Raw genomic sequence first — 19,157 nt, forward strand, 5'->3', positions numbered from 1 at the left:
CTACAAAGGTTGCCACTTTTATGTTTTCAACAACGTGCCGGGAATAAACATGCAAAGTGGTCTACTTCGGGTATAAATGAGGGAGGCGTGAGGGTTGACTTGACGCGACCTTTGAGTTAAACAATGGCGGCCGGATAATGTGACGAAGTGGCAAATGTGACGAATATGTCACGCTATGAGATATTGTAAAACTGGTTTACGATAGACCTTTACCGACTTTAAAACTAAAAAAAAACTTAAGAATAATTAAAATCACATATTTATCAAGATAAATAGATTCAAATTTTAACCAACATATGTAGTCATCTGAAACTAAAATTAAAATAGTATTTTCGTTTATTAAGTATCACTTTCAATTAAATATTGTTATACTAACGATAAAAAGATCATAAATAAATAATAAAATACATAAAAATATTATATTAATGAGTACATATGCAATGATGACTATGAAATAAAACAGTTCTACCGTAACGATTGCATGCGAAATGTCGGGATTAATAAATAATGTTGTTGGCAATTATTATTATTGCCCAGTTTCACAACTATTGTTAACGAAAAAAAGGCTTGTTTAGCATCCATCCATTACGGAACACACGTATGAGGAAAAACAGGTTCCCATGGAAATAGAAAATCATTGACAACTTTCAAGGGCGAGCCCGCAGAATTCACAATTTTATTCGTAAATCCCTAGGCAAACTAAACCTCGCGCCACCTGACCCTTTCCTACCCCGTGTTACACCCAGCAGAAAACAACATTGATACGCTTTAATTAATAAAGTTTTAAGATTGAATTTTAAGGAGCAAGATTTTTGAAAATTTAATACTCTGTAAATTAACCGACTTCAAAAAGGATTATTCGGAGTCGGAGTCGAATCTATTAAGGCGCGCGCGCGGCACCTACCATATAGCTACTTAAAAAACTGACAATTTAATATATGACAAAATAAAGCAACGAATTATTATAGTTTACCTGATATAATCGAGAAAAACCTACTGCAGTTTACAGAACAACCTATTAAAGACGCTAAAAAGTAAAAAAATAACTTATTTAAAGATTTAATTGAATACATCTCTTACGAAAACTTATATATACTAATAGAAACCTAATCCTTTAATATAAATAAGATACTACCTATTGATAGATTTAATGTCGGTGCCAATATTAAAGAATATTATAGAGGTACCTACACCACGCCAAAAGTAACTTTGAGTGGGATAGCTTCGTCTAGAACAAAACAACCCAAGCAAGCAGACGTCGTTGATAATTACAATTATTATGCTATATATAATATTAAGTATTATTTTGTTTTGGGCTTGGCACAAACTTAAAATCTATCAATACATACAAATAATAGTATTTTATTAATATTAAAGGTAAAGGTTTGCATAAGAGCTGTATTTAGTTAAATCTTAATTAAGTTATTTTATTATTTTTAGTATTTGAAGTCGGTGTTTTTTCCGAAAAATTACTTCATATGAAAGAGAGAAATATAATACACATCGCAAATATTACACATAACAGTACCCAAGAATGGAAAACGTTGCATAGGGCGACATGTTAAAGGAAGCAAGATTAGCCCAAAATCTGGGGAAGAGAAGTCCTGGATAACAGAAAATAGTGCTCTATTACCTACTTACAGAAAACCTATGTCTCTAGACAGCCTAATCTGGATAGTGAATATTTTATAGAATGACATAATTTGAGAACTGGGCATAGGCTATAAATAGCCTTTTCTAAACGAAACAATATTATCTCATATAACCGCGTAGTTAATGTCGACTTGTTTCGCTCATGTCTTGAAAACCATAACGCAAACGTAATACGCCACATTATCATTATGATACGCCGCTATTATGAATAATTTAACAAGAAATATGAGAGAAAACGCTACATTAATTTAGCGAACTTCATTTTCTTGTGCAAACAGAAATGGCGGTGTAATCATCATTTATTAATACGTTACCATGGGCAGTGGGTACAAGCATTCTTGTACTGAGTGCCTACTTTGTAAACGTCACGAGGTAAAAAGATAAAGGTAGAAAAATATTTGCCTCGGCACCATTATGTTAATTACGGCACCCGGGTACTCGCGGCGGAGTGTTTAGATAATTTTAGGTTAAGAACCACTTAGGAATTACAGGGACTGGACTTCTACACCGGGTGCGTTTTATTACTCCGGATTCTTGGTTGGTGATTAATGATCTGGGATCTTTATTTTTCATTAAGTCCAATGGGAGGTTGTAGGAGTTAACGCCAATTTTTTAGCTGATGTAATCCGATGGTATAAGAGCTACGTAGTTCTAATTGTAAATTATCAATAATTCGCGGCCTTGCTACTAAAAAACAATAGTACGCAGTCGGTTTTCGCACCCGTTTATACAATGACGTGTGATACGCAATGACATTCTATACATATAGATAATTCACGTCATACAAAAATAAAGCCGAAATATGGCACATGCCCCTAATTACACCATTATAAGCCTCGACTGCCAAAGGTCTATACATTTCTGCGTTTACTCCAGGTATCTTTTAAACTCTGACGAAAAAGAGGTTGCTATAAGTTTTACGTTTGTAAGTCTGTCCCTATTTTCTAATCAACATCTGTTCAGTCGGAGGTTTTTTTATGCTTTTAATAAAAAATCACTCGCATATTATAAAGGCAAAAGTTTGTAAGTTTAAATATTATTGGTTTGTGGGTATATTTGGTATACCTTAACGATTTAAATGGATTTGGATCTAATAAGTTAAGATAACCTATAGTGAAGAAAACAAACACTCAAATATAATATTTTTAATTACATAAAATAATTCGGGAAACCGGTTATTAAAATATTAAGTTCCCTGAAACAAATTTAATTTGTTTAAATTTTTCTTTTAGACTTAGACATTATTTTTCAAGGTATCTTTTTGGCATATTTTTGTATGACAGATTTTGTCAAATTCGTTCGTGTGTACGTCAATTTGAATTAATATAATAATTCGTGAGACATTTCAATGTTAAAAAAGTATAATCACACTTTTTGAGCATGAATTTCGAATAAAAAAAAATTACTTTTACAGATTTACGGTGTAAATAAGTATGAATTATCACTAGGTTACAGCAACTTTTTCAGCTTTCCCGTACACGAGATAATGAAAGAGATTTGGCGCTAGTTGGTAACAAGAGAGAGATGTGAAGAAGTTTACAAACCAAATAAGTTGAGTATCATTTCCTCGAAGCTGATTTATATTTCACCATTAAAGGATTTAACCTTTTAGAAATGCACTTTTTGATAGCACACTTGGTGATTGACACACAGTTGACACAAGACTAGGGAGAAAAGTGTGCTTACAATGTCTTTAAGCACACTTTTGCCGTTCCGCTATCAGACTGCGAATGATATGTCCATATATATATAGAACGTCATTGGTGATACGCTATTAAGGCAGTTTTGTCGAAAAAAAATTGAGTGATGGACATGTTAAGAAATTTAAATTTAAGAATATCAACCACAAAGGTGTCAAACAATATCAACAGTCACTCACACGTTTATTCCAAAGATCTTCTTTTTGCCTCTAAATACAAGCTCTCTCGTTATGGATAAGCTTAAGTTAAAGTAAAGTTAAGCTTTAGGTACCTACCCGTACCTACTCACGATCCACAATGATAATAATGACAATGACAGCAATACCCATTCATTACATTCAAAATTAAAGAACCCGCCGTCACTTTATTAAAAGCCAACTGCAATTCCGCATAAAAATTCCCTTTCGCGCGCCACTCACACAATGAACGTGATAAATAATAAGTAGGGCAGATCTTTCACTGTCACTATTTAAGAGAAACAATCTTCTAAAGAAACAATTGCAGCGGCCTCGGACACTTTTTGCTCCGAGCGTTCGTCTCTTGACTAATTTTAATTAATCGTGAGGATAAAGTGCGCCCTCTCCGGATGTCACTGCGTTCCGTTCGAGGTGAACAATCACCTTTGAGTGGTAGAAGTTATAGGCGGACTAGATTCTTTTAACAGTTGGATGATACTGACATTAAATCTCTTCAAGCTATGCTTTGATCGTGAATAAGAATAATTTATTTCTAACTAGTTGACCCGACAGACGTTGTTCTGTATATAATAAATAAAGTAATGTTTTTTATTAATTTGGCAATAATATTTCATATCATCAAGAATTATTTCGTAAAATATGCATCCTGTTGTTGTAATGAAATTATTTCACAGCAGAACTGTCAAACCGTGCGTCAATAAATTCTCTCATAGAAAATATGTCCATACAAAATAAATATCGGACGACGGGGGAAACATCAAAGGAAAAACAAAATTGTTGTTTTTATTAAATTCCGAACACTTTCATATTTATTCACCTTTTAAACCTTCCCTGGACTTCCACAAATAATTCAAGACCAAAATTAGCCAAATCGGTCCAGTCGTTCTCGAGTTTTAGCGAGACTAACGAACAGCAATTCATTTTTATATATATAGATAGATAGATAATTAAACTTCGGACAGAGTAGAGGCATGAACAGGAGTTGAGTGTTTTACTATTTATAAATAGCAGAGTTTTAGTACATAAAGCTTAACAGTAGATACTTTACGCTGAGCGTAAGGTTCGGAAATTTACTAGGTGCTTTCACATGATATGATCAAAGTACTTTGGAAACATTGGTAGTGCTTACGGGTTATGTTTAGGAGATTTTCAAGAAACCATATTTCACCATATACAGGGGGATGCTATAATAACAGTTTTTCTATAAACTATACAAATAAATTTGTACGCGACCGCTTAGAGCATGAGCTCGAAAATAGCAAGAAAGCAAAAGCAGTGTTATAACTAAAGCTCCGCGCATTAAAAGACAACGGTAACAAAAGCCGCGCAGAGCCGGCGGACGTGACATTGCAAACAAAATGACACGCGAATAAAGAGCGGGACAGGTGGCCGCAAAACATTTCAGTTGAGCCCCGGCGATGTCACGCACCGTGACACTGATGCCGGTTGGCGTCGCTCTAATTCAAGGTGCGCAATGAAGCGACACTTTTTATTTCGACGTTAGCTCTTTTCCTTCATTTCCCGCTCGCTCGAATATTGGGCATTTGAGTGATGTTTATGTTGTAACTATATTGTATTAAAATATCTCAAATAGGTAGAGGATGTTTGGGCCTCGAGAGATCGTTTTTCATGTTTTGGAAAATATTGACAACAATTTTTAAAACAGACCAATTGTTATGTTTGCTCGATATGTTTTGTTGAGTAACTTTGTACTCAACAAAACATATCGAGTCATATTTCCCACGAAAATTGAAATGAAATATGCGCTAATTCACAGCGAAATGATTTTCCAACACCATAAATTCAGTTGATAAAGACTCTCTCTACTATAGAGTCAAATGATATTATCTATATTCAACAATGACGTTCTATAAATATATTTATTAAACATAAAGTGACACTGACTAATTTTAATCTATACATATATTATAAAGCTGCAGTGTTTGTTTGTTTGTTTGTTTGAACGCGCTAATCTCTGGTACTACTGGTCCGATTTGAATGATTCTTTCAGTGTTGGGTAGTCCATTTATCGAGGAAGGCTATATTGTAAGGCTATGTTTTTTTTTTCAAAATTAGGGATCCGTAATAAAATTGCTATTTTGTAATACATAATAAAAGGTAATTTTGGAGCCAAACCGTCAAGGTAGTTTACTAATGTTGGTCTTTACATCTCCTGATCAGTTTGAAGTTCTTAATACACCATCATTAACCTAAAAATCTGCACCTACAATCAAGACACAGCCTAAGAAATTATAACATGAAGCACGATCATAAGAAACAAGAGTCACAAGTTGATCTCCTTGAGGAATCAAAGTAAACACAGAATACATAAATAAATAAAACGCATTCAATTCAACGCCAAGTTTCATCCCATACCAATTAGCTGAATGATTTCCCACAAACTTATTTGTACAAGCAACTCGCTATTAATTTCCTAATGTATATTTGCTCGTCTAAATTCTCATAAAAGGTGGGCCGGATAGTTCGTAAATCATACGAGAGTGCGGTTTTCCGCTACGTTTTAACCGTGTCCTGTATGAGACATCGTTACAAAGACAAATTTAATCGTTTCGAGTATTCAGAATTTGTACGGCCTTTTAAACTGCATGTTGTATAATATTATCTGTTAACTTAAATTATACGAAATAATTGTTAGTAACGCTTTAAATTAAATCTTATAACATTGAATGTATATTTTAATGAAAAATGAAACTTAAATGAATTATCAGGTTGTCAACGTTCTAGAGATTTCTCTGGTATTACGAGAAACTATTGGTGGCGGCAATAACATACCATCAGCCCAGGGAACCCTCATATATACGTATGCATATCCACATTGTACATATAACACCCGAATACAAGTTTTTGAACTGTAAGTATATTTACTGCCACAATAAACATATTATAAGCAAAAGGTTATTTTGATTGTATAAAATGAATTGAGATCCGTACATAAATTTTAGCCCCACGAAAGTCGCGGGCAGGTACTCGTGTTATACCTAAGTAAAAATTAATGATGTTACCCGCGACTTCATCCGCAACAGTGTATCCACACAAGTCGGTGTTCCAAAGCTGCCACATGCATATTTACAAAGCAGTTATATATCGTTAAAGCAGCGTCCGTAATAAAACATTTTCGAACTATTTTTCTTTTACAAATCCAACTACCGCGAAAAAGTCTTTTTAATTTTTCAGGTGTGGTCACTCATATGTGTTGCAGCTTTCTATTGGTAACTTGAGAATTTTTCAAAATCATTTCAGTGGATCCACTGATTACCTCGTACAACCTCACAAACTTTGCCTTTTTATAATATAAGCATAGACATATTATCCAAAACTGTAAGTGCGTCAGTTGTCCGACAAAGCCACATTGTTAATGGATTCATGATTAATTCTAGCAAGCTACAGTCTCTCCGTTTTAATCTAATTACATCCGGATATGTACACTTTTGTTAATTCAACTAAAATTTCACGTTTCACATTTTGATTCGCACTACAAACGTATGCATTGTTAATTACTTTTTAAAATATCAAATATTCTGTAGACTGTTGATAAAATTGCAAATAGATTTCAATGTTGCAAATGTTATTTTCTTTATCAAATGTTACCCGTGGGACACTCATTTAAGTAGAATGCCAGCTTCTTTTGTAACTGGCAGTTTTCCTGTATTTTGCCTTTATATATTTATTTTGTGGTTAGTGAAATAACTGCGCTTACTGATATAATATCATATGTCTCAAGGTTACGCTCGCAATCGCAGTACCACTCTGAATATGGGCCTGGGTTTTTAAAAAACTTATATAAATAAAATATTCTGGTCTATGTTACGATTACAGCAACCATAGTAAAAAAAGGAGCGGCTAAATATATTTTGTTACCATAAAAGGATACTAAAAGAGGAACCAATTCAAAATGTCATTATTAAAAGTTCAAGTTAATCAGTGAGCTTAAAAGCGCTTTTTAGGAATAAAGATATTTAACGGTTCTCATTCTACTGAAGCATTAACTTGATAATAATACTGTAATATGTTATGAGAAACCATTTTCAATAATAATGAGATTAACAATTAAAATTTCAAACAACTTCCGTCGCTTATATTATAACTCAACCACCAATATTGCTTCGTGAAAGCTATTTCATATAGTTTCAAGAAGAACGTATAGAAGCGTGAGGAAATAGACTATTATAATCATAAAAATAATGCGAATTAAGCCAACTAGCCAAATTATCTACTAGGAAAACAGAGCTAATCGATTATTGGAATCGATTGCTCTAACAGTCATAATCGATAATCGAAATAGCCGTATACAGGCCGCTCGAGGCAAAGTCATTGATGCGGACATTAGCCAGTACTGTCGAGTCGATCTGAATTAGTTGGAAGTTATATCAATCGGGTGTGTGTTCAGGCGTCGTCAAAATACTCCAATAGTCATCAATAACAGCAGTTAGATCAGTGTTTTGGCGAATCACCAAACTGTTCAAGATGAACGATGTTTACATAGGCTAGCAATGATGGCCCTTGCTCGTCACCATTCTACATTTTATCAAGCTACCTGTATAGCTAGATTTCAGATGTATTGGTAGCACGCCATTCTTGTATGGTTTACGTTGTAAATATTTTCTACAATATTCACTAAAGGTGGAAACGCTCCTCCAGGTACAGATATTATATTTAATTTAGTAGAGCAATATTTATAAAGCTAAAGATCGGAAAGATAATAAAGACAAAGTTAATAAAATCTCCATTTTTGAAAGGAATACTAGGCGTTATCCATGAGTCAGCAGCTCCTGAAGATGCTTCGTGTGTTTCACACGTGTCTAAGCGATTTAGTGACAGCGAAATGAAAACTTAATCATCATTTTCAACATTTTAAATAGCAATGGATGTCCGCAAAAGAACGCCTAGCTCTATTACTTTTTTTTACCATACATAATTTTTTAGTAAAAAATTCACACTTATGAAAAACAATGTGCAACCGCGAGTTTCGACCTGTACTCAACGCGTGTGGTGCAATGGTCAGCTCTTTGACACACTCCCCGTGATAAATGTACTAGAAGACACATCATGAAGGCACGTCTCTACGTAACGTCAACGAATTTGGCCGTTCACAGATCAGTGGATCTCCGAGGTCAAACGGTTCGAAGTGATATTATAGATCAAGAGTAAATGATATACACACGTTAGGAAGAATTATATATTTCTTTATTAAATTCTTCTTTATCTTTAATGATTATAATTATATCTTTCTTATATCGTATCAGGATGTGGCGATTTATAAAACAGCCGACGATTTCGATATTTACGCAATTTTACAGCACCCCTTGAAATTTTACAAGTGACTATTTTTCGAGTGAAAGTAAAAAGATATTGAACTAAAAATACGGAAGGGAAAATAAAGGGCCGAGTGAAGTCCGCGAGGCGACGAAAAGTATTTTAAGAAATTAAGGAGAGCGAGCGCCTCTTAAATACAAACCTATTTTTTTTTGTCGACCTGTTGAGGACCGTTCCATTTTAACTGAACTTAGTTCAACATACGCTTTTTAACGTGGCTGCATTTGGCGTCTTCGTCTTACATAATTGCGGGTAGAAAATAAAGTGTTGGAAATGTCATGAAAGACAATTTCGATTAATTTTATCTGACTTGTACTCTATAAAATATTATTAGTCGCATGTTGATTCTCGTATACAAAATCACATTAAACTTTTTTGGAAGAATTTTAATTGCCAAATTAAAATTCTAATTAAGTGGAACGTATTAAAGAAAGACATTTTTTTTTGTAAAAATCAACATTACTAAACCCTTATTAACCATCTCAACAACGTTAATATCTATGTTATGTATATACGTTTTATTGTGATTCGGTTTGAAGGGTGGTGTATCTAGTGAAGTTACTGGGCTAATGGGATCGTACAAATTATATCTTAAAGTGACGAGTGCAAATGTGATGCCGCTAACAATTTAGGGTAGAATCAAGGAATCCTGAGCGGCACTGCATTGTAATGTGCAGGGTGTATCATAGTAATACACATGATACAAAGCTTCTTCCTTACGTATTATATGTATATATATCTTGTGATACCTTTGTATTGTTACCATAATAATTATTTAAAAACTTGTAATGTTGAAATAAATAACAAAAGGTGGGTAATATGCAATCGTTTGATTGCTCAATAAAAACATTTGTTCAAATGATTTATAAATTAAACCTTTCGAATGTCCACAAAAACTAAATTAAGCATAGCACACACGTAGATTTCACTGCATAGGTAGACACAGTTGGCAAAGCAATTGTAACACAATATTTCAGATACAAAGTGGGAGCACTAAATACGGGGAGCAAAGTTGTGTAATAAATTTCTGTTAGCAAACAGTGTAATTTCGTTATCGGGAAGTTTCCGTGCCGCTTTTAATTTAAACGCACTGGAATGATTGCATGCAAAGTGGTATAGACAGTCGCAGGCGTTTGTATAAGGAATGGTAGATCTGAAGAGCATGATATCATGAGCGGAAGTAATCAAATAACATACATACTTATAACCAAGTCTATCCTCCAGAGGGGTGGGCGGAGACTATGGCCCCTAAAGGCCCGTGGTAAGAACGTAGAAAAAAATTGAGATAAAACGGTGATGACCAACGTTTTAGTCAACGAGGTAGAGAGTGCTCTCCGCCAATTTATTGTATCTACCGCGCTAGCTTCAGGTGGTGACAAGAAACAGGATTTTTTATGAAAATAAGTGACGAGACGAGCAGGACGTTCATCTGATGGCAATTGATACGCCCTGCCCATTACAATGCAGGATTATTGAAAAAGCCCAAAAATTCTGAGCGGCACTACAAATGCGCTCGTCACCTCGAGATATAAGTTGTCAAGTCTCATTTGCCCAGTAATTTCTAATAGCTACGGCTCCTTTCAGACCGATACACAGTAATGCTCACACATAACTGTTTCACGGCAGAAATAGGGGCCGTTGTGGTACCCATAATCTAGACGGCATCATCATCTTGTCAATCTTGTTTGAGTGTTTTTATTACACTTATTTGTAAGAGAAGTGTATATAAAAATGTAAATGATTAATTCCTTAACGAATACATATTTAGAAACAAAATGTATACTTGACGAGTATGGTAATGCATCATTATTTAGATTGACATTAGATAGATTTTTATAAAAATGTAAAATATTGATGACAAGAACTGACTCGTTTCTTCATATTTGGTTCATGACTTATTTTAACAGTTTGCAACTGTGCAATTCGCGTTTTTACTAAGGTTTCACATAGCTTTGTTCATCACCACGCCTGCACGCTGCCTATGAAAGAAATTACAGCTATAAATTCCCTGGCACCGTATTAATCCTATCATGCAACCTCTCCTACTCTCGGAGGTTCCTACCTTCACAGTGTTTAAAGACTAAAGTCTGCTAGAGCTTCATCACCTTACTTTCATCATCAAATATGGCTAGATCACCTCACCATCTAAACCAGATACTATCAACTATAAAATAAACAACACTTCATCTACAGGATCTAATTTACAGTTGATAACCTGCTAGCTAGCCACAACCTGAGAGTTGAACAAAGCAAACAGAATTTTATAACGAGGCGGTACTCGAACGGTTAGCTCAGTTGGTTAGAGCACCGACACGGAACGCCGGAGGTCGTGGTTTCGAATCCCGCATCGTTCATAAAATTTTGTTTTTCAAATTTTATTTGTGTATTAATCCTAGAAGTGAGGGTTATCACTTTAAAAACATAACATATTAATCTGAAATTGCATGTAATAAACAATAAGCATATATAAGAATAGAAAACAATATAACATATATAATATAGAAAACAATACCTTTAACATAGAGAGACGTCGGCTTGGAGAACTCAGTACCGATAGAGTTTTCAGCGACACATTCGAACTTGCCCTGGTCTTCTTCTTCGCTTTTCACAATCTGAAGTGCACCTGCGGAGTCAAAATAACATTTCAAATCAAATCAAATCAAAATTACTTCATTCATGTAGGTCACGGATTTCACGGTATTTTGAAAAATATTTATAATATTGAATTAGCTTTTCAGATCTCGATTTTAATCTATATATACCATGAAAATGGTCTTTGTTTGAGGCTCTTTCACGCCTAAACCACTGATCGTATCGAAACTACCACCATTCAATGCGAAATTTATCCTAGATGCTTTATGGCTACTTCATTCGTATTACAACGTTCATTCATTAATTTATTTTCCTTTAAAATTAGCCCAGCGAAGTGGGCGGGAACGGCTAGTCTATATAATGCTGTTATGCTAAGTGTTATGTTTTATTCGAAGTACAAATTTTTCATTTTGCTTACAACGTGTCAAAAGTAGTAAATAGAAAAAAACAATACATTTTATCACTCTACAGATCCGTAGACTATTATTAAATAGAAGATATGTAATATTATGTATATATAGGAATAGTAACGTTAACACGGAAACAACGGGTTTGAGAGCCCACTTGCGCTCACATCGATATGATTTCCCAGTTCTGTTATAACAAGGAAGGTGCCTTTCGATTCCACAACGGTTTACTATAGGAACCAATAATAATAGAAATAAGCTTAGCACTTTGACACCGGTCTAGGATTAGTGATTCTAAAAACTTATGCTGTCAATTGAATTAATAATTCGTATCCACAAAAATAGCGCCTCTATTGACGGCTTTGTTGATTACGAACACACGTGGTATTTCAAATCCATATCACCACGTGGACGTGGGGTCACGCAGGAACTTTGACAGTACAATGAGGGCTTGGAAACCGAAAAAAAATCCAAACGCGTTAACGATTACGTACAAGTACGGTATTTGAGATCCATGCAATTGGCCTTAGATTATTTATACGTCAAGATAGAGAATCTTGCTTTTAGACAACCGATAAAAACGGGCCAGGAATATTAGTTTAGTGTGCGTGACAATCATACGTCTTACTTTGTGTGCGTGAATTGCTCAAAACAGAGGTTAGTTTTAAATTAAATTTGTTTGTATGTTTTCACTATTTTATGTATTTCTATAAAATATTTAAAAAGAATGGTTCCGGACATAGGGTAAAGGGAGAATAGTAAATCTTCGTCTATTTTCTTAAATAACATGAAAATTAATATTCTAAATTTATGAACTATGCGCGACTCGAACCCGCGACCTCTCGCGTTTCGTGCGAGTGCTCTTCCACTCTACGGTGCGGTTGGCTCAGTTAATCCCAGAAGTGAGGGTTATCACTTTAAAAATAACAAATTGCTTTAAAATTTAATTTAACATCAAACGGTAGACGAATTTTTTTTTTTTAATATATTCGAATTTGGGCCACCTATTAGAATTTAATTAGAATAATCGGTGACGGACACAGGTGAGACACACGGGTGATCCTATAAGCGTTTATGTTCGGTATCCTTAAGGAACTGAGATGTTGGGTGTAGTTTTTAGAACTAAAGAATTAAGCTAGCATTCGCTGCCCGTCTCGATATCTTTGTTAGGCAACTAACGAGTTGATATTCATATTACAGTTATGGCTATCTAAATAGATTAATAAGTTTATACACTTAGCCATATTCATTTAAAATAAACCGGGAAGAAGGCATATTATCAAACAGATTTAAATCATCAACAAATAAGAAAACAAAAACTCAATACATTCTTATCACTCGATAGTCAATATAACGTGAAATAGGTATCCTTCCAAAATATCCAATGGGTCCAAACGGATCATACTTAAGAGTTTGAAACAATCAAGAATTCACAGTGATGGCTCATTTCGGTTAGGAGTACTCAATTTAAATGCTCTTAAAACTTGTATAAGTTCAAGTTGAGTGTCCACGTGAAGCAGGTGTCAGCCTACATTCCGTAAACAAAGAAGCGTCAAACAGCCAAGTGTCACAAACGTCTATTTGTACATTTTAAACTAGTACACAACGCACCACTCGACTCACTCTTCGTAATTACATTTTCTTTGTTCCCTCCCGCCTTCTCTTGTTTTTGCCTGCATTTTCTTTGGCGGCACTTCACAACTTTATATCGAGTTACTTACGACGTGCACGTGAACGAATACGAAATCGAGTAAGTAACAAATATTTTGTGAGGAATTTAAAGTTTAAGAAATTCTACGTGTACACAAAACGCTTGACTTTTTTAGTCACCTGATCCAGTTTTTGTTCTTTTATTGGCTAATTCAGAGAACATTTATGATTTAATCACCAAGAAATACTTGTCGCTTGCATTGTACAACTGCCATAATAAAAAACTTATTACTTAATTAAACTTTTTGTAAAATAACAACTAACGAAATTGAACGGTTAAATAATTGAGTCAGGAAATTTAACATTTTTACATAATATTAATTTCATTCTTTCTATTTTTATGCTTGTCGAAATTTTGAATTATTAAATCATAACATTTTCTTTAATTTATCAAAACAATGTTTTCACACCAATTATACAAACTAATGCTAAATAAATTTACCAAAGACTTAAAGGTACTTTTAGCATATTCTGTAGTTTTTAAGATCTTTTTTACTTACTTAAGAGTCTTTTTTACTCTGCTGCCTAACCATATAGCCAGAATAGGATAATGAATGTTTAAATGCGTGATTACCTTCTGAAAGGATGTAAGTATATATATGAAATATAAATCATTGAAATACTTAACAAAAATAACGACTTTTTTAATTTTCTACACTACCTTGCTAAATTTCAGGATACTAAGTCGACGAGTTGTATATAGTTAACCTATATTCGTTTTGACATACTTTTGTTCTAATAATTGATCTTAACAAGAAAACTCTCTTAAGCTATATAATAAAATACAGTAATCACTAATAGCACCGCATAGGAATAGAGTTCCATGACGCCGGGATCTCTAGCGGGTAAATCAACTCAACGCAATAATCATTTGCGTCATTTATTAGGGCGTTAGTTGCGTTCATAAGTGTCTCCCCTAAGATCAGAGTGTCCACTTAATCAAGCACGCTGGCGTAAAGTAAACCCTACCACCCGGCTCGTTCTAAGAGCTAGATTAAACGGGCCTCCATGATAAAGCTCCTTCGACCACATTACTAAGAGCTCCGGCGGCTTGCTCTGATCCTCCCATGTTTTGGTCCGTAGTGGTTTCTGTCGGATAGCTCGGCGAGAGGGCAGGTGGGTCGCATTTAAATGGTGGCAGTATAACGCGGGGACGACCCGGCCATTCTGCTGGACTTTTATGAATAGCGCTTATTTTTCTTTTAATTACGCGTTCGTTGTTGACGCGTTTCATTGCGTTCTACATTTAATTTAATTTGAACAAGACAATATAACTGTGTCAGTATTACTTTACTATCTAGCCAAGCGCTGATTGTTAATGTACTGCTACTGAAGACTAACATTATTATGTGCTGTCTCAGGATAATGAGCGTAATCGCGGAGTCACAATTTTTGAGTTTTCAATAAATAAAAGCTTAATCCCTTTTTTTTATGGAATAGCAGGACAAACGAGTGTAGGGGTGTGGCCTAACACCCGGTGTTAAGTGATCACCGCCGCCCACATTCTCTTGAAAACCGCACTGTGGAGGACCGCCACACATCCAGATGGTGGGGATGATATGCTAACTTGTGGCGTGTCGTGCGAAGGTGGAATTCGACGGCAGGAATCAGGTTAAACAGCTCTTCGGAACACTCCCCGTGATAAATGCGGTAGAAGACATACAATGAAGCGACGTCTCTACACAACGCCAAGTGATCCAGCCGTTCACAGAGCACTGGGTCCCCTACAATTCGAGCTGCGTTGCAAGCGGTCAAATGGATCGAGCTGATACTGGGGTGCGCCAGACCAGAGATGACAGCAATACTCCACGTGTGGCCGGACCTGCGCTTTGTAGAGCGCTTGAATGTGGGCTGGCTTGAAGTATTGCCGTGCTCTATTGATGACGCCCAGCTTTTTCGAAGCCAATTTATTTAACTTAAACCCATTATCAATAAAACCAAAGTAATCAATCAGGACTTGATGAAAATCATGACTAAAATCGAACTTTTCCTTCATTCAGTAACATCATAGTTTCATCTTACTGTGTACGCACACAAATGACGAGAACATAATCAGCACATGTCGTGACCAAATTACAGCGTCTAATAGTGAAGCGAGCAATTAGTAGCCAAAGCGTCGATACCTAAATATATGTCGTCCAAGATTACTATAGCATTATTGACTTGTTACCGTTGACTTCGAAAAGCAGTTTAATCATCATCGGTATGCAAATATATTAATGGCATACAAAGAGGATCGGTTATGTTAATTTCTGCGTTACACTACCATTGTACAATCAATTACAGGACGCAATTTAACCAAATTATCGGGGACCCAATCTTAGATGAACTGTTTGCTGTTTAGTTCATTTAAGTATTTATATATATATGCATATTTATAATTTAATAAATTTTATGTGAATGTCAAGGTTGCGTAAGTATTCGATTAACAGTATTGTCGTTGTTGCTAGCTTCCGAAAAGGGAAATATCCTTGGGGAAATAAAATAGATAAAACAGTAAGATAGTCGCATAGACTCATCCTGAAGTTGCGGTCAAGCATTGTCGCACAAAAGTCATTTCATTACTAGGCGATTTTGATTTAGTGCCAACATGTTTTCTATCAAAATGAAAAAGACAAAGGATAAACTTTGTTCATTCTTAGAAAAATACTAATAAGTTGTGATCTCAACAGTGCCGATCAAGACTCTTGATTAAGCCCCAACAAATCTGAGTGGCATCACAAATGCGCTCGCCACTTTGAGGCATAAGATATTCATTTTCATTAGTCCAGTTATTTCAGTAGCTACGACACCATTTAAACCGAAACACAAACATTGTTTGCACATTAGTGCTTCACGGCACAAGAAAGGCTCCGCTGTGTACCCATCCGGCATCATGCAAAGAAGCCTATCACAGTCTTTAATAACTTCATTATGGATCTGCCAATTTGTAACAAAAGTATTATAAAGTAAAATTTTAAATTTAAATATATATTATGGTATATCCCAAGATATAGGTCACGTATCTTAAGCAGACGAAACTGCAAATCGACCGGAAGTCCGTACTTACCTGTATAAGTGACTTTAAGTAGTATTATTACCTAAACATTTTCTTCAGTGCACACAATAATGCATAAAAATCTAATGATCAGCAAATACGTCCAAGTTGGGATAAAGTCAAAACTATCGTACGAGTAATAAGTTTGAATTCCTAACTGAGCAATAACAACCAGGAATATGAATACCTGTATCGGGATGTGCGGCCACTACACAGTCTGTCACATCGCATCAGATACCTAACCGTAACTTTGCTATAAATGCATTTTACCGGCAACAAGACTACATTAAAGCTTTCACAAAACTGTCTGTGGATATCGTACGCCAACTGTTCAGAATAATCGACATGATGTTAGTTTTACTACAATGATTCAAAAATGTTTGAGTCTGTTCGTAACTCGGATGATCTAACGTTTTATAGATAGCTTATCTCATTTAGTTCATAAAATTTGGTATAAATAATGCGATTCACACCTTTTTGTCGAGTTGTCTATTTCATTTACCCTATATATTCGAGGTGCAAAAATATGAGGTTCGCCGTCGGAACCGGGGGCGAGGGACGAAATTTATGAGTATCAATTCCCTTCGAAATGATGAATTGGAAAGTAATGTGATTATAATACGAGTTGAACGCTGAATATTTTATGCGCTGTATTTGACGCGTGCGCGATGGATTGTTATTATGCAAGCGATTCAATCTGATGATAACGCGCGTGTTAGGTGTATCATTCGCGGCTGATGCGTACGAACCATGAGAATATAAAGAGAATCGTCTCATATTTATGTGGGGCATATTTTGATTTTTCACTTGCCTGCCCTTTTAATAATATAGACATGTTTAGTATCGACTTTGAACTTCTTTTTCTTTTCATAATTTGCGTGTATCTTTCGTCCTCCGTAATTGTATTATAACTGTTTTAACATGCAATCTAATTGTTCGAGTGGTTATTTTTCGAGTAGACTTTTAAAATGATTTCTAAAAAGTGAAAATATAACCATCTACTATCGGAAGGTACGTATGTTTGAAACTTTACATAAAATAATATAAACTGCTCTGATCTAAGTCACCTAACTTTAACTATGGAAGGCATAAAGGCGTAAAAGGCATTTATTTACTCAAAAATGATTCCTTTAGAATTCTCTTTGTTGTCATTTCTAATACACTAGATACTACTACCGCTTTTGAATCAAATGACGCTCTGAGAGAGAAGAAGCGGCGCAAGAAACTATCCTCAAAAGAAAACATCTAATTCTAAGTACTTTAGCTAAAACCCAAGTAAACTAAATGAGAAATTCTATTGCCACTATAAAAGGAAATGTGATAAGGAAAACTTACAGATTCTTCTACCTCCAAATATTCGCGGGCATAGAAACACATGCATTTTATGTCGTTTCATCTAATTCAAAAGCAGAAGATATCAAAGACTGCGTCGTTATAAAAATAAGAGTATTCGCATATATGTCAAGCGATGTCCAAAATCGCAGTGTCTCATCCCGGCGGGGTTTTTCGTAATCAAATAAAACTAGCGCTGGCTACGTGTCGGGATCCCGGGATTACGTCAGGCCGCAAAACAACGCGCTATGAAATAAAATTTTCGTTTTACGTAATACGTTTTATTCTGTTCGTGCGTGTAACGTAACGTTATTTATGTTTCGTATTGTTTTATCGAGGTTGCCAACTTTTGGGTTTACTTCAGGCCGTGTCCACTTTCCGCGTCCCTTTTGTATTTTAATTAAAAAACAGGAGAGAATTATGTTATTTTAACCAGCGCTCTTGTATTTTTTTTTACCTGTCGTTTTACCAGTAATCGTCTGGATAGGTCACGTTCACTAAAATTGCGGTTTTAATAGAATCTTAAAAACATAAAATAAAATCAGATTTAACTTCGAAAAATGTGACCTACTTTTACAAAGACGTTTCAGACTGATAGTGCTCTTGTGATACAAGAGAGACTAAATTAATTATCATCCGTCCGCTTGCCCTAGTTATTTGTGAAACACTAGCAATATAAAAGAATATCAGCAAGATGTTTGGATTGCGCTACGTGCAATCATATTTTAGATGATTTGTGTGAGAAAAAACCTTCTGATTGAATAGAATAGAATTATAACTGAATATGAAGTTTACCAGTTAATTAATTTACCAGTAGGAGACTCCTTTGCACAGGAACCCAGCTACATTAAGGGTACCACAACGGCGCCTATTTCTGCCGTGAAGCAGCAATATGTGATTTCAGAGTTGAAATTCCACAGCGTAGATGCGGAGTCAGTAGATTTATTTGAAGATACCCATGTTATATCGACTTGAACTGAGCTACATACATACATTTTTACGTTTAGTATTATTTTATCGAGGATGCCAACTTTTGGGTTTACTTCTGGCCGTGTCCACTTTCTGCGTCCCTTTTGTATTTTAATTATAAAACAGGAACTGTCTGGAATAGGAATTATTTGCGAAGGTTTTTATATATTTTCCAGGCTTTCTTATAAACTCTTTCATACCAGCTATCTTCTCGGTCGGCACCTTT

At 35.1% G+C, this 19,157-nt stretch overlaps 1 protein-coding gene across 1 annotated transcript in view; it reads right to left on the minus strand.

Moving 5' to 3' along the window:
- Nucleotides 1-19,157, minus strand: part of LOC126968250 (tyrosine-protein phosphatase Lar) — a 414,602-nt gene that overhangs the window by 34,862 nt on the left and 360,583 nt on the right. Inside the window, exon 8 of the mRNA XM_050813140.1 lies at nt 11,397-11,507. Within this exon, the coding sequence (XP_050669097.1) occupies nt 11,397-11,507 (111 nt within the window). The remainder of the gene's footprint in view (nt 1-11,396; nt 11,508-19,157) is intronic.

The sequence above is a fragment of the Leptidea sinapis genome, chromosome 1 (genome assembly GCF_905404315.1).
Source record: "Leptidea sinapis chromosome 1, ilLepSina1.1, whole genome shotgun sequence".
In the NCBI taxonomy this organism is placed as follows: Eukaryota; Metazoa; Arthropoda; class Insecta; order Lepidoptera; family Pieridae; genus Leptidea; species Leptidea sinapis.